The 26,338-nt window shown below is 43.5% G+C and overlaps 1 protein-coding gene across 1 annotated transcript in view; it reads left to right on the top strand.

The window, feature by feature from the left end:
* Positions 1–26,338, top strand: part of LOC126991170 (uncharacterized) — a 79,221-nt gene that overhangs the window by 25,453 nt on the left and 27,430 nt on the right. The window contains exons 3-5 of the mRNA XM_050849929.1: positions 16,953–17,064; positions 18,792–18,941; positions 19,096–19,425. Of these exons, the coding sequence (XP_050705886.1) occupies positions 16,954–17,064; positions 18,792–18,941; positions 19,096–19,425 (591 nt within the window). The 5' untranslated portion in view covers position 16,953. The remainder of the gene's footprint in view (positions 1–16,952; positions 17,065–18,791; positions 18,942–19,095; positions 19,426–26,338) is intronic.

Raw genomic sequence — 26,338 nt, forward strand, 5'->3', positions numbered from 1 at the left:
GCGTGCGTGCGAGTGTATGTGTGTGTGTGTGTGTGTGTGTGTGTGTGTGTGTGTGTGTGTGTGTGTGTGTGTGTGTGTGTGTGTGTGTGTGTGTGTTGTTATTGTTGTTGTTTTCCCTGCAGAAACCTTTGAAGGTGTGTAAACAAACGTAAGCTCTATTGTTCTTAAAGTTTTATTGTTTCCATATCTCGACTCGGTAATTGTCAAACGTTGCAGTATCTCGCGTGGAGCTACTGCACGCGTCGCTAGGGTCTTTGTTGCTCTCTCTCTCTCTCTCTCTCTCTCTCTCTCTTGGAGTCAGATGAAAATGCAGTCACAAAATAGCAAAGATTGAATAGATGCCGTGTGTCGAAAGCTGCACCCTAAAAAGAGGGATAGAAAAACTGATATAGACGCACCACAAGAAAAGTTAATCGAAGATGTTAAAATAAAACTCGTGTTCAGAGAGGAAGCCGAAGGACCATAAAGTTGCCGATCGGAACATTGAATAACGTTGAGGCCAGTGAATCAAGATTTTGAGAGAGAGAGAGAGAGAGAGAGAGAGGATACAGGAGGTCTTTAGGGCAAAAGTTATGACCCCCCACCCCCCCACCCCCCAACACACACAACCAGAAGGACCGGGGTTTGATTCCCCGGCCGGGTGAAGATAGGTTGGGTTTACCTTCTTTCACGTGTAGCCCCTGTTCACCTAGCAGTGAGTAGGTACGCGACGTCAGGCAAGGAGTTGTGACCTCGTTGTCGCGGTGTGTTGTGTGTGAGTGGTCTCAGTCCTACCCAAAGATCGGTAGTACGAGCTCTGTCCTCTTCCGTAGGGGAACGGGTGGCTGTCTCGAGAGAGACCCGCAGCAGACCAAGAGGTGAATTACACACACACACACACACACACTCTCTCTCTCTCTCTCTCTCTCTCTCTCTCTTTATTTAAACAGGGTTTACAAAATATTGTGCTAAAGTTGAAGGTTTTAAGCTTCATCTATCTATAGCTATATACAAGACAAGACACACATTGAGTTACTGCCTACAGGTCCTAAGCCAGCTGTTCACCTCCCGCCTGAAGTCTTGAAGTGACGCACGATGGTGGAGGTCGGTGTGGCGAACGAGCTGGTTACTCCCCCCCACCCACCCACCACCCCCTTTTCTCTCTCTCTCTCTCTCTCTCTCTCTCTCTCTCTCTCTCTCTCTCTCTCTCTCAAGGCCAGGCAGTGAGTTGGTCGTAATCTCGGTCGTTACCTTGCACACTCGTTAGCAACACGTAGTAGTACAATGCGCGCCTCGCCCAGACTCCCGACGCGCGCGGAATCGAACGTGAGGCGAGGCAGTGCGTGCTGAGTGTGACGCATTGTTGCCGTGTTCTTTCATGGCAGTTGGTGTGTTTTATTGCGAAGAACAGCCTTGCGAAGATTATTTTTGCTGGTAATTTTTGTTTTGTTTTGTTTTGTTTTGTTTACCGCGATTAACTGTTGGAAAATGTGTGGTGATATTTTTTCCATTTATTTTTTACTTGTGTTATTTGCTTCGGAATAGAATTTCTCAGAAGTTATCTGCTAGTAATGTAATATCTTTGGTTTCATTTTACTACAACGATAAAGTGTTGCAGGAAAATTGGAAAGTCGTTACTGATGATTTTTTGTATGTTCACTTTACTTTTCAACATGTTGCGAGGAGAAAATTTACTCCTGTAAAGTTTGTGTCGTTGCTACTTTTTTGTGCTTATTTGTTTGGATAAGTTAAGAGAACAGGTCTTGGCAATATTTATTTTCCTCCTGATGCTCCTGTGTTTTGTTACTACGAGGAGAGGGAATGTGCCGCAGCGAAACATTGTATCGCTAAGAGTTGTTTCCCGCTTCTTTTATTTCACTTCAAGAAGAGGTCAGGCGTCAGGTCACTTGTCGATATATCTGACTTTTTTCTGCTGCTGAATGTCTTTGCGATGAAGAATATTTGAAGGTTAGTTAGAGGCGCATGTCCGTCCTTTGTGTTGTTCAGTCATATTTCATTGTCGTTATTGTCATATTATTGGTGTCATTACATCTTGTTATCGGCGTTGCAGACGCCGACCAACAGATTTTCCATCTTGTTGCTGTTCTTTCAAGTTGTTTTCCTGGCTTACCCATGCATTGTAGACATGACATTGTATAATAACATTTGTTAGCCCTGATGAACCCTACAACATGGCACTTCATTTTTTTTTTTTAACGTCTTGGCCGGTAATGGTTGGCCCCAGCCCGTTGTGGCGCAGGCAAGTGTTTATAATGGCGCCATCTTTACTTTTCAACATTTTCCATTTAAGACCCCTAGTTGCATAATATAAATTGTTGCGGGTGTGTTGGAGGGTCATGCGACGCCGCTCTAGCACAGTTTTTGTGCTATTTATTAAGGTGAGCGTCTCAAGGCATTATCTTTGAAAAAATAATTTTTCATTTTTTTTGCGATTTTCAAGTTAAAGGCCTAAAAAAAAGACTATCCTGCTCATGAAAAGTTGTTTAAAATCCACTGTTAAAGGGTCACGAGCACGTGCTAGTCCTTTAACTTTAACGCTAAGAAGCAAGAGATTGAAATATCATGGGTTTTTAATGATTTTTCGATCGTCTTTTAGACTTCCTTTAGTTTGATTTAGTCCACCTTTTCATGACAGCATGCTCTGTCGGGCTTGTTCTCAGAAAACGTAGACTTTTCTTGGGAAGAACGAAGAAGAAGAAGTATTGTTTGTTTACGTGTTGGGGAGAACTCGGGCTCGTAATCTGATTTGTTTTACACCCTTTTTCGATGTGCCACGTAAGTCTGAAGCACTCAAGGAGAGACCTGAAAGGTTAGCAGAGGTTAGAGAGGCCAGGAAGAGAAAGAGAGAGGAACAGAAGACTGCCACAGTGAGAATAAGGTGAGATGGGCAAGCCACCCGCCACCCAGCCAGCCCCCACCAGCACCCTGGCTAGACGAATTGAGCTGTTACATCAGGACTGCAGTGACAAAACATCTGTTGTAAATACAGAAAATTGCATTATTGATAAATGTGTACTGCAGAAGCGGTTTGAGGCTGACAGTGTAGCATGCCCAGCTGGGTTAGCCATCATATCATATCCATCATAGCATCATATTCAAGGCAGCAGACAGACATTTGATTGCCTGTAAAGTGCAAAATATGCCACAATGAAGTGTTCTACTGCTCTTCGAAGACAGTCAGGGATGGCAATTTTTCTGAAAATAATGTCAAACTTGCCAATTCTTTGCAAACAGGTGGTGGATATAATTTGTACTCTATGGCAGCAACCACCATCACCACCAAGTCCATGACAAGGAGTGCTTATTATGACATCCAGAGCTATGTTGGAGATAAATATTTTACCCTTGAAAATTATTATAGAGACTTGAGAGACAGCAACGGCAAACGCATTGCCGAGGCGCATGAAATACCATCGGGGCGTGTAAAGAAAGCTTCTGCAGCTGACTATGCTACAGGAAGCTTCTAAATAATTAGGTGGAGTGTGGGGAAGTAGCCTACCTCTTGTAAAACAAAAACCCACATGATAAACTTATGTTCTGATGATCCCCAGAGATAAGGTAAAATATTACCGCTAAAGGCCTGAAACATATCAGTCTCATACGTCTGAGATACTGCAGCTACAACAACCATTTTCTCAGGGGTAGATGGCCACTTGACAAAGATGACGCCTACCAAATTTCATCCAGACAAGTCTAATACTTTATGAGATATGGGACGTGCCTTTTGTTCCATACTGAGAAGTAGTGGGCTTATACGTTATAATGCGGTTCAGTGGGGTGAGACGCTTACCTTTGCTATTAAAACTAGTTTTTCTCCTCCTATTGCATTTTCTCGAGTCGTTTCTGTTCCTTTCATTTCGTCACTTTCCGGTTAAATATGTCTTTAAAACAATAATTTGATATATTTGCCTTCGCTTACATTTTGATGGGTGTATTCAAGTGCGTAGGAAAAGCTTCGGGAACATTTGAGCGGCTGTTTCTGTCTTATATGGCCATGTCGTTTCTCTACTGCCAAAAAGAGTGTATCAAGACACATCGCCATCCGAAATCGACCTCTCTTTTGGCCACTCTATAATTATCGCTATATGAGAGCAACAGTTAGCGGGTTTATTTTTTACATCTTTTTGTTGCCCTCGAGTTGCTCTGTGCTGTAAAAAAAAACAAATACAGTGCAGATACATATTTAATTTGAGTGCAATATCTGACTCTTTGGCGACTTTTACTTCTTTGGTCTAGTTATCTTTGGGAGCGATGAAAGTGCCTCGGGCGAGCGGCTCTGCGTGTGTCTCCGACGTGGCGTGTCCCGCGGAAAATTCAGAGGTGAACTTTATTGGTGTTGTTTCTGACTCCTTTCATGCGTATTTTCATTACTATGGTCTTGTTATTTCCAGATGTGATAAAATTGTATGCTTGCGATGCCCTTGAACTGTGTGTGTGTGTGTGTGTGTGTGTGTGTGTGTGTGTGTGTGTGTGTGTGTGTGTGTGTGTGTGTGTGTGTTTCTTTCTTATGTGTCTCTGAGCATATAATCTTAAACTTACCAGAATATAAACGTTTTGATTGAAAAATGTAAGAATATTAAGTCAAGCAAATAAATACGTCCTTAATTTGTCAGAAACCTGATTTAATTACGTTCAACACACACACACACACACACACACACACACACACACACACACACACACACACACACACACACACACACACAGAAAAAGACCAACGTGCCGGGGAAGGACTGGCAAAAGACATTATCAAAACATTTCTAGACTTTACGCGGAAACAAACTCCCATTGTATAAGGCTTTCGTGGTTGAGTTTGTGTTAGTATTTCCATGAGTAGTTTTGTGAGCCCGGTGATAATTTGATAACATTATAAGGCTTTCTTGGAGGTTGTGTTAGTATTTCTGTGGGTAGTTTTGTGAGCCCGGTGATAATTTGACATTATCAGGCTTTCTTGGAGGTTGTGTTAGTATTTCTGTGGGTAGTTTTGTGAGCCCGGTGATAGTTTGACAACATTATCAGGCTTTCTTGGAGGTTGTGTTAGTATTTCTGTGGGTAGTTTTGTGAGCCCGGTGATAGTTTGACAACATTATCAGGCTTTCTTGGAGGTTGTGTTAGTATTTCTGTGGGTAGTTTTGTGAGCCCGGTGATAGTTTGACAACATTATCAGGCTTTCTTGGAGGTTGTGTTAGTATTTCTGTGGGTAGTTTTGTGAGCCGGTGATAATTTGATAACATTATCAGGCTTTCTTGGAGGTTGTGTTAGTATTTCTGTGGGTAGTTTTGTGAGCCCGGTGATAGTTTGACAAGGCTTCCGCACCATGAATGGGAAAAAAATAACATGATAAGGCTTTCGTGGGGTTGTGGCAATTCCCATGGGCAGTTTAGTGAGCCCAGTGATTGTTTGACGAGGCTTCTGCACCATGAATGTAAAGAAGAAATACATGATAAGGATTTCGTGGAGGTTGTGTTTGTATTTTGATGGGTAGTTTTGTGGGCCCAGTGATAGTTTACGCACCATGAAAGTGAAGTAAAGAAACCTGAGAACCCGATTTATTATTTTTTTTTTCAAGGGCACACAAAAAAGTAAACAATAAAAAAAAGCCCGCTGCTCGCTGCTCCTAAAAAAATAATCAAAGGAGGTGGCCGAAAGAGAGGTCAATTTCGGGAGGAGAGGTGTCCTGATACCCTTCTCTTGAAAGAGTTCAATAAGCGCACCTGACAATACCATAGCCGATCCAGGACTCAGGACGTTTCCTAAGTTAAAGAAGGTAATGTTATACTTGTATTTCGTAAAGAATCCTTATAACCAAAAACTAGCTAAAATTATGCGTATTCTTTTTTTTTAACACAATATTCAATAAACAACAGAACAATAATATGAAAATACGTATAGCCACCGTTGCCAGATTATCGTACTCAGAGCATAGTATTTAACGGTGCTTGACGCCTAACTATTGCCAAGAAACATCAGAATCTTACTCTTTTGACGATAACTATAAATTAGTTTCGTTTTTGGAGTCCAAAAGACAGTTTTGGGGCAGGAAGTCGGGAAAATAATCGGCTGAGTACGACAATCTGGCAATAATCTGTGGCCGAGGCAGCAGCAGCCTGCCATATTGCTGGTGTCAGATACCTAAAATAGTATACTTTTACTACGTAGAGCAGGTGGTGCCACTTATTGTGACTTCGTGAGCTTTCATATTTATCTATTTGTGTATGTTTCATGGTGCCAAAACTTTAATTACTAGTTTCATTTTTACTAGTGACACGAATTTGTGACTGTTTATCACAATAGAATTTCACTCTAATAAGTGAATCAGACTCCACAGAAATGTTACCAGTGTGTGTATGAATGAATACAAAGATAAGCACATACTTTGATTTACCTCTAGGATGGCTCGTGGATCATTAATAAATGAAAACAAAATATCCGGCTAAGCTACTCTTTAGCCATTACCTTTAATGGCGCCCAAAAAACAGTCCCTCCGCCAAGTTTGTACCCCACATTTGGTAATGTCAGGTGCGCCTATTCGTAGGCAGGAGGAAATACAGATGAAGGAAGATTGTTCCAGATTTTACCAGCGTGAGGGATGAAAGAGTGAAGATGCTGTTGAACTCTTGCATAAAGGGTATGGACAGTATAGGGATGAGCATGAGTAGAAAGTCGCGTGCAGCGGGGCCGCGGGAGGGGGGGAGGCATGCAGTTAGCAAGTTCAGAAGAGCAGTCAGCGTGAAAATATCGATAGAAGATAGAAAGAGATCTTCCTTGTGGTGTAATAGTGTGAGCAGGCTTAAGCACCATGAATGTGAAGGAAAACTAACATGAGCACGCAACTCTCCTTCTTCCTTGTGGCCTTTGGAAGTGTTTGTTGTGAGAGCCGAAAGCGTCTGAGAGAGAGAGAGAGAGAGAGAGAGAGAGAGAGAGAGAGAGAGAGAGAGAGATTGTCACTTCGTGGATCACATTATTTTTTTATTATTCCACCAGACCTTGGTACAGTCGGCTATAGAGAGTAGTGTCACACTGTCCAGTAAGTTTCGTTCAGAAAGCGACATCTGGCAACCCCTCCACGCGACATGAAAATTATTACACCCTATCGAAATCGTACTGTTGTGGTGATGGTGGTCACAGGTGCACTCTCCATAATTTTAAGATAGATATTTATCAAAAGTGCCCGTCGCTAACGCTTAATAAATATTTTTTCTTTAGGCTCTGTCGCTACATTTTGACACGAGCTTTTAGTTTCGGTCAAATTTAGTCAAGAGCAATTCTAAGTTATTTATCAAACTATGATACATTTAAAAATATACTGCACTTATTAAGGGAGATTGTTATGCCTTTTAACTTAAAAAATAAATCCCTGACAGCCGAGATCTTGTTCTTTATTAAAAAAAATATATACGTAATAATAGGCTATAAACGTTCACATGATGCCGTCGTCGACCGCGGGCTTTTCCGCGCTCGCACTCAACACAAACACACACACACACACACATAACCACTTACACACACACACACACACACACACACACACACACACACACACACACACACACAAACCACTCATATAGACACACCAATCATAGAAATACACACACATATACACACATACACACACTCATACACGCACACAAACACGCACACACACACGCAAATAGACACGCACACATACCCACTCACACATATACACACATGCACCCCCCTCCCCCCACACACACACACGCACCACTCATACAGACACACTAATCATAGAAATACACACACACATGTACACACATACACACACTCATATACACACGCACACACACACACGCAAATAGACACATTCACGCACACATACTCACTCACACATATACACACATGCACCCCCCCCCCCCCCACACACACACACACATACACATATAGAGACACAGATATACGATGGATCTGACCATCTTGCAGTGCTGGCAAAGTTAAAGCTGAAAGAAAAGTGTGTGTTTGAAAAGAAAGGTGAAGTAAAAAAGGAGATACTGAAGATAGAAAAGTTACAGGAAAAAGAAATGAAAGATGAGTATAATCGTGAAATGGCAGAGGCCTTAAGTGAAAAATGGGAAAGTGTAAAAGATGATACAAATATTGAAAAAGTTTTTGGAACATTTAAAGAAATAATGGTAACTGCAACAAAAAAGTGTTAGGGATGAAACTGGTGAGAGATGGAAAAAAAAGGAAATTCATGGAGGATAAGGAGGATAGTAAAAGAGAAAAGGGAACTTCTTAAGAAAACTCAAGAAAGAAATGTGTCTGAACAAGTAAAAAGGGAAAGAAAAAATAAATATAGAGAATGCAAAATGAAATTAAAACAAGCAATAAAAGAAAGTAAGAAGAGAGTTGATGAAGACTTTGGAAAAAGACTAAGTGAAATATATAAAGGGAACAGGAAATCATATTGGAAAGAAGTAAAAAACGAAAGAAATGCAGAAAATATCTCCCCAAGTAAAATAAATGAAGTTATGGATGAGAATGGAAAGATGTTGAAAGACGGGGAAGCTGTGAAAGAGATGGAGAGAATATTTCAAAAACTTAATGAATTTTGAGGATGGACGTCCAGCAGCTGTAACAGCAGCAGTTTTGAGTAGAGGTAGAGGAGGAGTATATAAAGAAAGAAGCATAACATATGAAGAAGTAAATCAGGCAATAAAAAGATAAAAAATGGAAAGGCAGCAGGAATTGATGGAATCACAGCAGAAATGTTGAAGTGTGGAGGAGATGTAGTTGTTAAATGGATGGTCAAGATATGTGAAGTAGCATGGGTGGGGGGTGGTGGTGCCAGCAGACTGGACGAAAGCCATCATTGTCCCAGTTTACAAGGGGAAGGTAAGGGCAGGAGAGGGGAATGTGGGAGCTATAGAGGTAGAAGTCTCCTGAGTATACCCGGAAAGGTATATGGAAAAGTCATAATAGAGAGGGTGCAAAGACTTACAGAAGAGAAAATCAGTGAAGAACAAGGAGGCTTCAGGAAGGGAAGGGGATGTGTGGATCAGATATTTGCCTTCAGGATGGTAGTAGAAAAAATAATAGCAAAAGGAAAGAAACTATACGCTGCCTTCATGGATTTGGAAAAAGCTTATGACAGAGTCGATTGGATTGAATTGTGGGATGTTTTAAAGATTTATGGTGTGGGAGGAAAACTGCTTAGTGCAATAAAGTCTTTCTATGAGGATGCATCTGCATGTGTCAAAATTACTGGAGAAACAAGTGAACATTTTGAGATAAAAGTGGGCCTAAGACAAGGGTGCGTCATTTCACCTTGGTTATTCAATATTTATATGGATGGTGTTATTAGAGGAATTAAGGGCAAAGTTGGAGAAGTTGGAGTAAGACTGTTCGATGAGGGTAAGTGGGTACTGAATTCAGTACTGTTTGCTGATGACACGGTGCTCATTGCAGAAAATGAAAGTGACCTTCAAAATTTGGTCAGTGTTTTTGATAGTGTCTGTGACAGGAGAAAGCTGAAAGTAAATGTCAACAAAAGTAAAGTGATGGTTTGTGAGCGAAGTAGAAGTGAGGTTGTAGATTTTGTATGCCCATATAGAGTGGTAATTGAATGTGAAAAAGAATGCAAAATAATTTGAAAGGTGAAGAAATGGAGGAGGTCAATGAGTTTAAGTACCTTGGATCAGTTATGTGTAAGCATGGTGGTATGGAGGGAGAGATAAGAGAAAGGGCATTGCAAGGAAGAAGGGTGGTAGGGTCTTTGGGACGAATCATGAATGGCAGAAGTGTGAGCATGGAGGTAAAGAGGGATTTGAGAAATACAATAATAGTACCAACCCTCACATATGCAAGTGAAACGTGGGCCTGGAATGAAAGTCAGAGGTCTAGAGTGCAGGCAGTGGAAATGAGTTATTTGAGGAGTGCTTGTGGTGTGAGTAGAATGGATGGAATGAGTAATGAAAGTGTGTACGAGCGTTTTGGAATGTGTCACAGGGGTGAAGGGAAGTGTGGAGTGGTGGAAGAAGTGAAGCGACAGACTTTAAAGTGGTTTGGCCACATGGAGCGAATGGAGGAGAGTAAGATGACCAGAAGGGTGTATGTGAGTGAGATAGATGGAGGGAATGCTAGAGGACGACCTCCAGTGAAATAGAGGGATAGGGTGCAAGAGTACGTTGGGGAGAAGGGGGAAAGATCTTTGATAAACTTTGAGCAGGCAAGGAGGGAGTGTCTGGATAGAGAAAGTTGGAAGCTCTTCTGCCGTGGCCATCCCCTGGTGGGAGCTCCTAGGAGCAGGCGTCGATGAAATTATGGTGATGACACACACACACACACACACACACACACACACACACACACACACACACACACACACATGTCAAGGGGAGGGCACTATCAGTCTACTAAGTTTTCAAGCCCTGTTATGATGTTATTATAACAGCCCCGAGTTCGACCCCTGGCCATCACAGGTTGAAAAAATAAAAAAAGGGGAGGAAGAGGAAGAATAGTGACGCTAAGATTCCTCAACCTCACAGAGTGTACGGCTGGGTTCGAATCCCTGCTGTTCCCTCTCTGTAAGCTGCCACCAGGAGGTTGTAATATGGCACAACCCCCAAAGCCTGTAAGTGAGGAACGGCAGTTCTATGAACCAGGTGGGGCGGAACTAAACTAACTGTTTAGTCCCCAGACTCTCCCTGCCAAGGGCAGGCCTGGCAACACTTGACTTTAACAACTGTCCTACCTAGTAGATAGTGTCCGTCGCTCCCCAGCTTACTATGGGTTGTTCCTTGAGGTAGATGGTATCCTCAGTCCCAAGTTTGGTTTTGTGGGGTCTTGGTTACCTTCGGAGGTCGTGGTGGGGGAGATTGCGAGACTGCACCTTAGGCTAGGAAGGCTGTATGCATTAATACAGGACATAGACAGAATACAATTTATTGGTTTAATCCTCACTCCCGATGGAAGGGTAGCATGTTTTGGTTAATACAAAGTTGTAAATCTTTCTTCTAATTCCTAACCTTCTTATCGATAAATGCTACACACGAGAGATGACCATATGTAGGTATATATCACAGGGCTACCGCCCGATTGACAAGACAATCCGATTTCAACTTCCCGCATCGGCGTGCATACACAAATAAAAACACTCATGACACACTCAGGACAAAAATAGGAAGAGAAGGGTAAGTATGAGAGAAAGATCAGACTGTTACAGCTAAAGGGGGGGTGAGGTCACTGTTTGCCCCTCGTCCACCAAGCGGATGCCCCTTACCCGTTTTACACAATTTCCTTGGCTTGGTGGAGGCCTGAGAGCTACACTATATGCTGTTGTGCCGTGCCTAAAGGGGGGGTTTCGGAGCCGTTTCTACTCCCATCACCAGCCTGCTGATCTCGGGGGCGGCAGGGATTGGACTGGCTCGCCCTTACCTGGGCTCAGTTCAGGCACTCATGACTGAGGGCATGACCCTTGTTCACCACTGGCGTCTGGTTTCATTCCCGACTCTCAATGGGGGCGGCTTCAAGATGGCGCGCCACTCGCCTGGCCTAACCCCTGGACACCGGCCTTCACGGCCGTATTCTCAGTGACGGCCGTATTCTCAGTGAATCTCTTCCCCCTTCACGCGAGGAAACAAGGCTTCGTGGACCAAACGGTATTCTCAGTGAAGAGGAGTGTCTTTGATGCAGCGCGCGAAGCGGCGAGCGGGAAAAAAATGAACTAATTTCCTCTTGACGAAGAGGAGGTGAAGGCCCGCTCTTCGCTAATATCTTCGCACATTTAATGCTTTATTACAACATTTTTCCATGTTGCTGTATTATTAATTGGGTATAAGAACAATTTAAGTTTTCTAGGCCTTATATAAAAAATAATACAATGCGAGAAACAATATTTTCTGTTTATTCAAGACTTCACGGTTCCTATGATAATTTAAGCCAACACTGAAACACACCTCTCAACCAGCACGCCCCGCCCTTTAGTCTCAACTATTCACAACAGTTATCTTTTTTGAGCGTTTGTAGGGCGGGCACTTCGAACCATAAGCATGCATTAAGATTGCTGGGATGAATTTTAAAGTGACGGACTAACAGGCTTTCTCCGGGCGCTTGTTTCACAAGTCTGTATGAATATGTGGTGGTATTCGGTACTCCGTGCTGGGCTTAACACAGCCAATCTCCAAACTCGTGACGTCACCTGTGGGTGGAGCTTAGCAAAGCTCAGCAATATAGATGATACCATTTTCCACCCACTGATAGGAGCTCTAAAGCTAGTTAAAATATATTTACAAGTGAGAAATAACGAAGGGAAAAAGAGATGTCTCATGGAACAGGAGGAAAATAAAGAAAATAAAAGCAGTTTATTCTAACGAGGTCTCCTAAGCTCCGCCCACAGGTAACTGTATGATACGAAAGTGAAGCAAACATAGCCACGGGTACCAACCAATTAAATGCATCCATGTAAAATTTCTGCTATATATAATGTATGTCACTGTATCAAGCACTGTTTACATAAATATTAGTCACACTATATAATCCATTATATAAATGTACCTAAATTGCATTAAGGTTTCGGTTTTCAACGTTTGTTTGATTTGCAGTAGTACCAACACTACACGGAAAGATTGTTTCGAAGGTTAGGAACTGGGCATACCCTTCAGCGGAAACACACTCTAAGAGACGCTTCGACGAAGAGGGAAGAGCTTCACTGAGAATATGGCCGTGAATCTCTTCCCCCTTCACGAGAGGAAACAAGGCTTCGTGGACCAAATGGTATGCTCAGTGACGAGGAGTGTCTTTGATGCAGCGCGCGAAGCGGCGAGCGGGAAAGAAATGAACTAATTTCCTCTCTTGACGAAGAGGAGGTGAAGGCCCGCTCTTCGCTAATATCTTCGCACATTTAATGCTTTATTACAACATTTTTCCATGTTGCTGTATTATTAATTGGGTATAAGAACAATTTAAATTTTCTAGGCTTTATATAAAAAGTCATACAATGCTTAACATTATTTTTTTCTGTCTATTCAAGACTTCACGGTTCCCATGATAATTTAAGCCAACACTGGAACGCACCTCCAAGCCAGCATGCCCCGCCCTTCAGACTCAACTATTCACAACAGTTCTCCTTTTTAAGCGTTTGTAGGGCGGGCACTTCAAACCATAAGCATGAAGAGTGCTGGGACAAATTTAAAAGTGACGGACTGACAGCTAGGCTTCGGTCTCCGGGCGAATGTTTCACAAGTCTGTATGAATATGTGGTGCTATGTGGTACTCCGTGCTGGGCTTTCACAGCCAATCTCCAAACTCGTGACGTCACCTGTGGGTGGAGCTTAGCAAAGCTCAGCAATCTAGATGATACCATTTTCCACCCACTGATAGGAGCTCTAAAGCTAGTTGAAAATATATTTATAAGGGAGAAATAACGAAGGGAGAAAGAGATCTCATGGAAAAGGAGGAAAATAAAGAAAATAAAAGCAGTTTATTCTAACGAGGTCTCCTAAGCTCCGCCCACAGGTAACGGGACGATATCAGAGCGAAGCAAACATAGCCACAGATACCAACCAATTAAACCCATCAATGTAAATTTTCTGCTATATATAGTGTATGTCACTGTATCAAGCACTGCTTACATAAGTACTTGCCACACAATATTTTCCATTATAGAAATGTACCTAAAATGCATTTATGTTTCGGTTTTCAACGTTTGTTTGATTTGCAGTAGTACCAACACTACACGGAAAGATTGTTTCGAAGGGGGAAGAGAAACTAGGGTTTGAAAATATCTCTTCACGGAAACACTCTCTAAGCGACGCTTCGACGAAGAGGGAAGAGCTTCACTGAAAATTCCGCCGTCAGCTGTCTCGCGCCCTCACCTGTGCCGTGGAAAGTTCAGTCCCGAATGAATCTCGTCAGGTCGAGCGGTTAACTCATGACCTTTCCCCTGACGTGGCCACCTCAAGGTTCCAACACTTTTCCTTCTCGCCTTTCAGCTTGGTACATTAATCTATCCTTCCTCTGCCTTTCTGAGGGTGTCTTTTTGTATGCTAATTCTAAACTTAATTTTCCCTTAATTTCTAAGTCCTAACGTATAAATATATATAAAAATAGGGATCCGGCTGGATTTATATCAGGGTGCCAACCCAAGCTGTAGTTCGTATTTCGCTCTCTTCCCTTATCTACTTATGACATATTAACCTCTACGGGTATTGTTTCGGCTGAGGAGAAACTGGATCCGGTAAATAACCATGGCCATGTACAAGGGATTATTCCCAATTTTCCCAATCGGCTTTTAACTGGCTTCTGCGGTGTTGGTATGCCGGCAGGTACGTTACATTATGAATATAAATATAATTTTCTTCCTCCTTTGATGACCCTTAATTCACGTTTAAGATAAATTAATATTTCAGTTTTTTTATTATTCCATGTGTGTGTGTGTGTGTGTGTGTGTGTGTGTGTGTGTGTGTGTGTGTGTGTGTGTGTGTGTGTAGGGAGGGCAAGGTAAGGTTTGGGGCGTATATAATTGTTCTGCGCGTTGCCTCGGTGCTCACCTCCGTCACGTTGGTCCCTGAGCCGGTGGTTGGTGAGAATCCAGTACCCACAAAAAGTGACGACACAAATCAGCAACAAATAAATAATAGGAGCAAAACAGTTTCATCCTCACACTACTCAGAAAAGGAATATGAGCAGGTGTGGCACGATAAGCGTCCCGTTGAAAAAACACAAACATTGGCAGCAGCGACTCTGCAGGAACGACGAACACGACCCGCCCTGGTGACAGGACGGCCAGCACAACCAAGAACTCCTGATAACAACTACCACTGACGGGGCTCTAGAGGCTGTGGGTCCACAGCCTAACTAGCCCCATAAAACACCCACGAAGAAGAAGAACACGACAGGCAGTGTGTGTGTGTGTGTGTCATCTCCGTGCAGGGTCGGGCGGCAGACTCACCGCCACACACCCACAGCTTCCTGCCAGACACTCACCACCGTGACAGCCTGAACAAGGCCTAGCGGGGCATGCCTAAGCCTAGGTGAAGCTGATCCTACGAGGGGAAGGTAATGATGGAGTGTGTGACCGGCATGGCCAAGACGCCCCCCGGCCCTTGGTGTTCCTCCAGCATCACACCCGCTGCTGGGCACCTTACTGAGGTGCGTTGTACTACTGCTCAGCTTTTTACATGACCATTCCTGCAGAAACAGTTAAATGGGTGCCTGCTGTTCCTGTTGAGTGGGTGTTGCATGACACACGCCAGGGGTCAAGGGGGAACAAAGGTAATGCCCCCTAAGAAGGTGGTGTGTCAGATTTGGATATTTCAAACTAACTCACCTGGTTTACTCACCTGGTGGGCTTCCAGACCCCACAGTCCACATGATGACGAGGGGAAGCCAGCACTCTGCTGATGCGCCAGCTCTCAATATTTAATTACATAAACAAAAACAAATACTAATGAAAGAGCTGGATAGTCCATCATATGCAGTCAATTTGTAATGTAATTTATACGATTAGATGTAGAGCTACAGTCCATTTAATGACATTCCAAAAGTTTGTCCCCAAGATGATGAGCTAGTGCTGATTTAAATAGAGGTAGAGACTGGAGGGTGACTAGGGATTCAGGGAGGGAATTCCACAAAGGAATGCCTTTGACACTGAAGGACCTCTTCCTTAGTTCAAGCTGGGTCCTAACATGTGCTATTTAGTGCTGGTGGCCTCTAGTGGGTAGATCAGGAGTTAGAACAAAAAGGTCTGAGGGGGAGATTGCACATTTGTTATGAAAGGTCTGCCGGTAAGGTTGACGGGGACAAAGCCCCACCCAGCAGGTGATGTTAAATTTGAATAGATCTGTTAAGTTTAGTGGTGGGGCGCTGTGCAATAACCTGCACAGTGTTGTTCTTCAGTAAATATCAGCAGTGCAGTGCTCAGTCTTGTGTAATATTGCACTCATGCCGGTGCACAAGTGCAAAATTACTAGTTACACCTGCACAGCTAAATTACCTTGATCTTGATTTATAATACACAGGGCACCCATTCAGGTGCATAACATGCATATTTGTGTTGGCTGTTGGGTGACGGGGGAGCCGGGTGTGCAGGGGAGGGAAGTGAATCAAGTGTAATTGTTAGTGTTGGTGTGTTGTGGTGACAAGTGAGTGTGTATTTGTTTTCTGAATGAGTCTATTGTACCGCAGTCTAAAATCTGTTGAGGGAGGCTGTTCCAGTCACACATGGTGCGTGGAAAGTATGAGTGCTTGTATGCGTCAGTGTTAGTGTGATATGTTTGGTATTTATGGGTGTGTGTGTTATGAGTACGTTGACTGTTTGCATTGTGTAAGTTTGTGTGTGGGTCAATGTCAGTGTGAGTGTCTGTGATCTTGTATATCAGTGTAAGTCTGTGTGCTTGTCTGCGTATGTGAAGAGGGTCCATGTTTATCTGTTGTTTGATCCGTGTTGTGATGCCAGACGTTCAAGTGTAATTGTTTGTAATGAACCTTGCTGCCTTGGTGTTGATTTGTTCTAGCTTATCAATGTTTCTGTGTGTAAGGATCCCACTCCGTGGAGCAGTATTCCAGTGTTGGTCTCACAAGTGTGTCATAAGCTACATAGTGCTTGTGCAAGGTCCTTTCTTGGTTGCAATGCCTACCACTTGTTATTGTATATTATTTTTGATAAATTTTTGATATGCTTTACAAGGGTATAGATATTGGTTATCATGTCAGGCTTTGATGGGTTTGTATTCACCCTAGAAAACATGGAGTGGCAGCACACGGGGTAATTTTTGATAAATCCCTGTGATCCACTTTGCAATGGTTATAGATATTGGTTATTACCTATCTGTTAGGCATTTATCCCCACAATAATGTGTCCTCAAGGCTCTGTTTTGTGACACTTGAATTTCTACATTTAAAATTATTGAAAATGACCCCATATCAAAAACCTTGGGCAAATATTGCCTCTGAAATAAATCTTAACCAGTTGATGAAGGTGAACCTTTGTGTTGCAGGATGACGGAAGACACGCCCCAGAGGAAGACGTCAGCCAGGAATCCCCGCGCGGTCAGCCTCTTGCTGGGGGTGCGGCAGCGGCAGCAACCGATGGCAAGTCTGGAGAAGCAGGTGAGGCAGAGGTTGAGGCTGGGCAGCTCTGGTCTTTGTTAGTAGGTCAGGAAAAGGCAGAGGCCAAGGGAGTGAGAAGCTCTTTTTCTTTTTTTCCTTTGTCCAGTTAATGAAGCAGCTCAAGGGGGAAAAAGCCCACTATGCATTGCTCCTGTAAAAGTAGATAGAAGTGAGTGGTCTGGAGAGTCAGTTACAGGTGGAGAGGTGTCTTGATATTCCCCTCATGAAAGAGTTCAAGTCATGGGCAGGAGGAAACACAGACAAAGGAAGCTTGTTTGTTCCAGAGTGTACCAGCAAAAGGGATAAAGGAATGCAGACGGTGGTTTACTCCTGCATAAGGGATTTGTATAGCATAGGAATGAGACAGAGTAGAAAGTTGTGTGCAGCTTAGTGTGAATTTTTTCCCCTTCATTACTAGGCGGCGTTAGATGTCCAGGCTTGAGGGACAGGAAAAGCAAGATCCCTACAATGCAGTACAGTTTATGTGGCATACCATTTTGAAATTGCTACATTTGACACATTTTGTCAGTAAGATACAATCTGATTGACCGATTAGGACCCCAACACACACACACACACACACACACACACACACACACACACACACACACACACACACACACACACACACACCTATGCACAAACCTCAACATATGATCGGAGGAGGCTAGACTGAACCTGGTGTGCCGTTTGAACCCTAAGCACGACTATTTTCTCTTCTAGTTTGGTCCTGAGTTAGTTATAGTGTTGTGTCTGCTGGTTATGACTCGGCAGTGGGGGATGAAAAGGCAAGTCCTGCTCTCTCAGTCTCTCTCTCTTGGCCTAAAGCCTTTCTAAAGTCTGTTCTCTTAAGTCAGACCCAAGCTGACAACATAAACCTAAGTGTGTTTGCAAGCTGAGTGTTGACTGGCTGCTGCTGTGGCTTCCAAGTTTTCTTTAACCTGTTTGTGTTTATCTCACGCAGCACTTTCTGCTAATATGCACTGTGCTTATGACCACGCTTAGGTTTATGTTGTCAGCTTGGGTCAGAATTAAGTGAACAGACTATAGTTGTGATATATAGGAATTGAGCTACACTTGTGGGCTCTTGTGTATGTGTTAGGTGGAGGTTGTATGTGTGTGTGTGTGTGTATTTACCTCGTGATATACAGGATGCTTTACGCTGGTCCTGTCTCCAAATTTCAGTTTATCAAGTATAGCTTTAATTCATGAATATTTTTTGCTTGAGCTCAATTTTATCTATTTTCAAGGTCATTCTAAGTCACAATGTATCTGTGTGTGTGTGTGTGTGTGTGTTTGTGTCTGCCTCTGCTTGCTTGTCTGGTTTTTGTATGCATTTACTTAGTCATAGTATAGAGGATTTTAACTAAGCTTGTGTTGACCTGCCTCCATATCTGCTTTCATACAACTGTACTTACTTTCATAAATTCATGGATGTTCTCAGCTCTGTCTCCTCATCCAGACACTTGCCAGTGTGAATCACTCCAGCAGGGAAGTCAAGCCCCATAATAATGATGATGATACTACTACTACTATTACTATTAATACTAATACTAGTAATAATAATAAAAGATGGTATATATATTTTATTTTACTCAACTGTATCACAAACTTCCCATTATGAACCACTCTTAACAGGGAAGCCAAACACAATAGTAATAATAATAATAATAATAATAATAATACAGCATATTTATTATACTTTATTTTACCATCTGGCATTTCAGGGTGAGATGGAGGTGTGGCCAGGCCTGTACGCACACCTCACCTCCCAGCTGATGGCCCTGGCGCGGGGCAAGGTGGTGCTGGTGCTGGAGGTGTGGCCAGGCCTGTACACACACCTCACCTCCCAGCTGATGGCCCTGGCACGGGGCAAGGTGGTGCTGGTGCTGGAGGTGTGGCCAGGCCTGTACGCACACCTCACCTCCCAGCTGATGGCCCTGCGGTGGGGCAAGGTGGTGCTGGTGCTGGAGGTGTGGCCAGGCCTGTACACACCTCACCTCCCAGCTGATGGCCCTGGTGTGGGGCAAGGTGGTGCTGGTGCTGGAGGTGTGGCCAGGCCTGTACACACACCTCACCTCCCAGCTGATGGCCCTGGTGTGGGGCAAGGTGGTGCTGGTGCTGGAGGTGTGGCCAGGCCTGTACACACACCTCACCTCCCAGCTGATGGCCCTGGTGTGGGGCAAGGTGGTGCTGGTGCTGGAGGTGTGGCCAGGCCTGTACACACACCTCACCTCCCAGCTGATGGCCCTGGCGCGGGGCAAGGTGGTGCTGGTGCTGGAGGTGTGGCCAGGCCTGTACACACACCTCACCTCCCAGCTGATGGCCCTGGCGCGGGGCAAGGTGGTGCTGGTGCTGGAGGTGTGGCCAGGCCTGTACACACACCTCACCTCCCAGCTGATGGCCCTGGTGCAGGGCAAGGTGGTGCTGGTGCTGGAGGTGACCAGTCTGACCTCACCCAAACATTGTGGCAGGAACTGAGCACCACACATCCACACACTGGTATGCATTCTACCTCCCTATAGAATTCAATTGGGAAAAAAAAATTGATACATCACTGAAAACTTGAAAAAAATATTGCACAGAAATCTAAAAAATAGCTTAGACAATTATTATTACATAGCAGGATGATAGTAATATTGATAATAATAATAGTAATAATAATAATAATAATAATAATAATAATAATAATAATAATAATAATAATAATTAGAATGGTAATAAGCAATCCCTGTTGTGTGTGCAGGGTGGGTGGTGCCTGCCGTCCTGGCCAAGAGTGCCGCCCACACCCTCAGTGCCTTGCTGGGCCACCACTGCCCCCCTGCTGGACCCCCCTGCAGCCATCACCAAGGTGCCTGATAGCTGTCTGTCTGTCTATATCTTTCTGTATCAATCTGTCCATCTCTGTGCCTGTCTATCTATCTCTGCTTATATCTGTCTTTATCTATCTATCTATCTCAGTCTGTCTATATCCATTTATCTTTCTCTCTGTCTGCCTTATCTCTGATGCAGGATTTATTGAACTGTTTTGTTTTAATATTGTTTTTGCTCCTCTTTTTTATTATTATTATTCTCCTTACTTTACTGTCGCTGTCTATTTTAATTTCCCTATCCATGTCTGCTCATTAAGAGGAAGCTGTTTGGGCCTGTAGCATTGTTTTATTTTTCCTTGATGGCCTTTCTTGGATCTCAGAAACAATGTCTTTTTCCTATAGTTAACCTGCTCTTTTTCTCAACATTGACCTTCCTCTCCCTTCCCTGTCCTCCCCAGCCTTCAGGAGACACTGCTGAGCCTGGTGTATGTCCAGCGGGCACACTGGCGCTGCTTCCAGTACCAGGGTCCTTATGCCAGCAGGAGGTGCGGGGCGAGGCTGACCCCAGCACCTTCACCCCGAGCCTCTCCTTCCAAGGCCTGGTGGGTGTCTGGCCCTTACGCCTCCAGACCAGAGACACCATGCAGCTCCTGACACCACAGACACAGCAGCTCAGGGAGAGGATTGGTGAGAAACTGCTGCAGCTGAGGAGGGAAGGTATGTAGGGAGGAAGGGGAGTGGGAGAAAGAGGGAGAGGAGGAAGGAAGAGAAGAAAGGGAAAAATGTAAAGGTGGGAGGGAAGGAAAGGAATGGGAAGGCAAAGAGGAAGAGGGAGAGAGAAAGGGGGGGTTGAGATGGAAATAACAGGAAGCAGGGAGGCAGGGAGAAGGAGGCAATGAAAGGGAAAGGCAGGAGGGAAAGGAGAGTTAGGGAAGGGAGGGAGTGAAGGAGATGTGAGGAGGTTGGGAACATTAGGAAATGCCTTTGTACTGCAGTGGACCAATAATAATGGCTGAGGAGGAGGAGGAGAAGGAAGAGGAGGATGTACACCTTTCATAGGAAGCTCAGTCACAGCAAACAGGAGTCACTGAGGAGCTCTGTGCCTTGTCTTCAGAGGCCGTGGTGCTGAGTGAGTCTCCGAGGCTGTGTCTGGTGTGTGACGAGCAGGTGGAGCAACACGCAGCCTTACGGAAGGTTAAGTGCACTACACACTAAGGTGTTTTTTCATTCACAGACAAAACATAATGAAGATAGTCTAAGTACTCTGATGTACCCGAGGCAGCTCTTGGTACCTGCCAGAGTTTTTACCTCAAGAAGACCAAGTTTCCCTCACATATATATCTACTTGGACCGAATTTCTTGTCCACACCAAACCCACTGAGGCAGCACATGGCATCTTTTTACCAGAGCTTTTACCTCAAAAAGACTCAGAGTTTCCCTCACACATACCATTTATAGAGGACTTCGTGGTGCAGTGGTTAGCACACTCGGCTCACAACCGAGAGAGCCCGGGTTCGATTCCTGGGCGGAGTGGAAAAATTTGGGCGACTTTTCCGATACCCTATGCCCCTGTCCAGCCAGCAGTGAATGGGTACCAGGTATTAATCGGGGGTTGTGTCCCGTCTCCTGGGATCTGTTCCCTTCTATAATTCCTTCCCTTCTGTCTCTCCGGCATATGACCACAGATGTTGCGCCGACTAAACCAAACTTTCCAACTTTCTACATACCATTTATTTATTTTCACCCAATTCCTTGTTACATATGTCACCCATTCAGGCAGCTTTAATACTCTTTTACCAGAGCTAGAAGACAAAGCTATCCTCACTTATCTAACCAACACTTAACCACCATAACTTTGACCACACATAACCCCTTGAGGCAGCTTTCTACCCTCGTACTAGAGCAACCTTTTTTAACCAGACAAGTTTCCCTCACACCACAACACACAGAGGTACACACTAATTCACCCTCTTTCCCCCTCTCCCCCCCTTACTTCATATCTCATCTCTTACTAAATCAGCTTCCTCGAGGCTGGGCGTTCTGTACCGTCTCCGCCAGTTCTTCTCCCCTGCACAGTTGCTGTCCATATACAAGGGCCTTGTCCGCCCTCGTATGGAGTATGCATCTCATGTGTGGGGGGGCTCCACTCACACAGCTCTTCTGGACAGAGTGGAGGCTAAGGCTCTTCGTCTCATTAGCTCTCCTCCTCATACTGATAGTCTTCTACCTCTTAAATTCCGCCGCAATGTTGCCTCTCTTTCTATCTTCTATCGATATTTCCACGCTGACTGCTCTTCTGAACTTGCTAACTGCATGCCTCCCCCTCCCATGCCCCGCTGCACTCGACTTTCTACTCATGCTCATCCCTATACTGTCCAAACCCTTATGCAAAGTTAACCAGCATCTACACTCTTTCGTCCCTCACGCTGGTAAACTCTGGAACAATCTTCCTTAATCTGTATTTCCTCCAGCCTACGACTTGAACTCTTTCAAGAGGAGGTATCAGACACCTCTCCTTCCGTATTTGATCTTCCTTTCAGCTACCTCTTTTGTTTCTTTTTAGGAGCAGCAGTAGCAGGCTTTTTTATTATTGTTTCCTTTTTGTGCCTTGAGCTGCCTCCTTTGTTGTAAAAAAAAAATATATATATATATATATATATATATATATATATATATATATATATATATATATATATATATATATATATATATATATATATATATATATATATATATTATATATATATATATTATATATATATATATTATATATATATATATCTATATATATATATATATATATATATATATATATATTTTTATAACAAAGGAGGCAGCTCAAGGGGCACACAAAAAGGAAAACAATAATAAAAGCCCGCTACTGCTGCTCCTAAAAAATCGTTGCGCCAGTAGGCATCTTCCTGGTTGGGCCTGATGGTCGGCCCAAGGCTTCTTCCAGGTGGGGCCTGATGGTCGGCCCAGCCCGTTCTGGCGCAGGCGAGTGTTTATAGTGGCACCATCTTGCATTGGCTCATGCTGCCCCCCGTAACTCGTTCTTGATTCGCTTGGACGGCTTCCTCTAGAGTCCGAGTTGATGGGTGGTCTTCAGGACAGCATGTGGGTAGTTTTAAGCCACTCGGCGGTGACTGAAAAATCCGAGTGGTAACGTGGGGATTCGAACCCGCGTCGTCCATCACGCGGTGAATGTGGGCCCAGTACGCTACCAGTTCGGCCACCGCATATAATATATATATATATATATATATATATATATATATATATATATATATATATATATATATATATATATATATATATATATATATGTATATATTTATATATATATATATATCATAATCTTATTTCTGCATCCTGTCCTATCGCTCCTGTACACCCTCTGGACCCACCGAAGGCGATGCTTCTGGCATTTGCCTCAGCTCGGTGGGACGACCTGGTGTGCCTCCATTCCCGTGGAATGATTATTGCTTCCAGGATAGAGACCCCTCTCTGTGTGCTCAGCGCATCACAGAGGTGATTGTCTCTGGAATGGAGGCATACATTCCTCGTTCTTTCTCTACTCCTCACGCTAAAAAGCCTTGGTTTAATCATGCTTGTTCTCGTGCTGTCAATGATAGAGAGGTAGCTCACAAAAGGTACCAGAGCCTTCAAACTAATGCTAATTATGAACTTTACATTTCTGCCCGAAATCGTGCCAAATCTATTCTCCGACTAACCAAAAATTCTTTCATTAATAGAAAATGTCAAAACCTTGCTTTCTCTAAATCTTCCCGTGACTTCTGGCATCTAGCCAAAAACGTCTCCTCCAACTTCACTTCTTCATCTTTCCCTCCACTCCTCAGTCCTGACGGCAACACTGCCGTCTCATCTATCTCTAAGGCTGAACTCTTCTCTCAAACTTTTTCTAAAAACTCCACTCTGGACGATTCTGGGCATATTCCTCCTACTCATCCCCCCTCTGACTCCTTTATGCTTCTTATAAAGATTCTTCAAAATGATGTTTTCTATGCCCTCTCTGGCCTCAATCCTCAGAAGGCTTATGGACCTGATGGAGTGCCTCCTATTGTCCTTAAAAACTGTGCCTCCGTGCTGTCACCCTGCCTGGTGAAACTCTTTCGCCTCTGCCTGTCAACATCTACCTTTCCTTCTTGCTGGAAGTATGCCTTCATACAGCCTGTACCTCAGAAGGGTGACCGCTCCAATCCCTCAAACTACCGTCCTATTGCTTTACTTTCTTGTCTATCTAAAGCTTTTGAATCAATCCTTAACCGGAAGATTCAAAAGCACCTTTCCACTTCTGACCTTCTATCTGATCGCCAGTATGGGTTCCGTAAGGGGCGTTCTACTGGTGATCTCCTAGCCTTCTTAACTGACTCTTGGTCATCCTCTCTTACCCGTTTCGGTGAAACTTTTGCTATTGCGCTGGACATATCAAAAGCTTTTGATAGGGTCTGGCACAAATCTTTGCTTTCTAAACTACCCTCCTACGGTTTCTATCCTTCTCTCTGTACCTTTATCTCCAGTTTCTTTCTGACCGTTCTATTTCTGCCGTGGTAGACGGTCACTGTTCTTCCCCTAAATCTATTAACAGTGGTGTCCCACAGGGTTCTGTCCTATCTCCCACTCTTTTTCATTGATGATCTTCTTTCCAAAACGAACTGTCCTATCCATTCCTACGCCGATGATTCCTCTGCATTATTCAACTTCTTTTAATAGAAGACCCACCCTTCAGGAACTTAACGACTCAAGGCTGGAGGCTGCAGGGCAACAGCCTCAGACCTTACTATTATTTCCGATTGGGGCAAGAAGAACCTGGTGTCCTTCAACGCCTCAAAACACAGTTTCTCCACCTATCCACTCGACACAATCTTCCAAACAACTATCCCTATTCTTTGACAACACCCAGCTATCACCTTCCTCAACACTAAACATCCTAGGTCTATCCTAAACTCAAAAACTTAACAGGAAACTTCATATCTCAACTCTTACTAAATCAGCTTCCTCGAGGCTGGGCGATCTGTACCCACACCGCCACTTCTTCTCCCCTCCACAGTTGCTGACCATATACAGGGCCTTGTCCGCCCTCGTATGGAGTATGCATCTCATGTGTGGGGGCTCCCTCACACAGCTCTTCTGGACAGAGTGAGGCTAAGGCTCTTCGTCTCATCAGCTCTCCTCCTCATACTGATAGTCTTCTACCTCTTAAATTCCGCCACAATGTTGCCTCTCTTTCTATCTTCTATCGATATTTCCACATGACTGCTCTTCTGAACTTGCTAACTGCATGCCTCCCCCCCTCCCGCGGCCCCGCTGCACTCGGCTTTCTGCTCATGCTCATCCCTATATTGTCCAAGCCCCTTATGCAAGAGTTAACCAGCATCTTCACTCTTTCATCCCTCACGCAGGTAAACTCTGGAACAATCTTCCTTCATCTGTATTTCCTCATGACTACGACTTGAACTATTTCAATAGGAGGGTAACAGTACACCTCTCCTCCCGAAATTAACCTCTGATTTTGGACACTCCTTTAACCTCTGTTCAGGAGCAGTGAGTAGCGTGCCTTTTTTCTTTTTTCTTTGTGCCCTTGAGCTGTCTCCTGAGCTGTAAAAAAAAAAATATATATATATATATATATATATTTATATATATATATATATATATATATATATAGATATTTATATTTATATATATATATATATATATATATATATATATATATATATATATATATATATATATATATATATATATATATATATATATATATATATATATATAGATATATATATATATTTATTTATTTATATAGACATGATTATATAACCGGACATTAATTCAAATATGTAGAGTCTGATTAGTGTAGATTCACTTAGGTTTAAGAACAGACCACCTAGTCTGGACCATGGGTGTGGTCTGATTTTCAATGTAATTTTATGTATTTTTTCTCTCTCTCTCTCTCTCTCTCTCTCTCTCTCTCTCTCTCTCTCTCTCTCTCTCTCTCTCTCTCTCTCTCTCTCTCTCTCTCTCTCTCTCTCTCTCTCTCTCTCTCTCTCTCTCTCTCTCTCTCTCTCTCTCACTGACAAAACACCAAAAGACAGTAACGTTGAACATTTGTGCGTGCGAGTAAACATTGCAAAAGTCAATTTAAATATATCTGTCACCTACAGGCCTCCCGGGCAATCAGTCCATGACGACCTTGAAATGTACAGCGTTTTAAGGTTGTACTCACTGATATTAGGAGACTTTAACCTCCTCCATATTGACTGGGCGACACTGTCAGGTACAGAAGGCGAGTCACTTAGAATGATCGAATTTCTAGAGGAGAATTATCTAAGCCAAATGGTTTCTGAACCAACTCGACAAAATAACATACTCGACCTTGTTATAACGACCCAAGATAACCTTGTCAGTAATGTCACGGTAGGAGAACACCTCGGTTCTTG

Source organism: Eriocheir sinensis, unplaced genomic scaffold, assembly GCF_024679095.1.
Source record: "Eriocheir sinensis breed Jianghai 21 unplaced genomic scaffold, ASM2467909v1 Scaffold249, whole genome shotgun sequence".
Lineage (NCBI taxonomy): Eukaryota > Metazoa > Arthropoda > Malacostraca > Decapoda > Varunidae > Eriocheir > Eriocheir sinensis.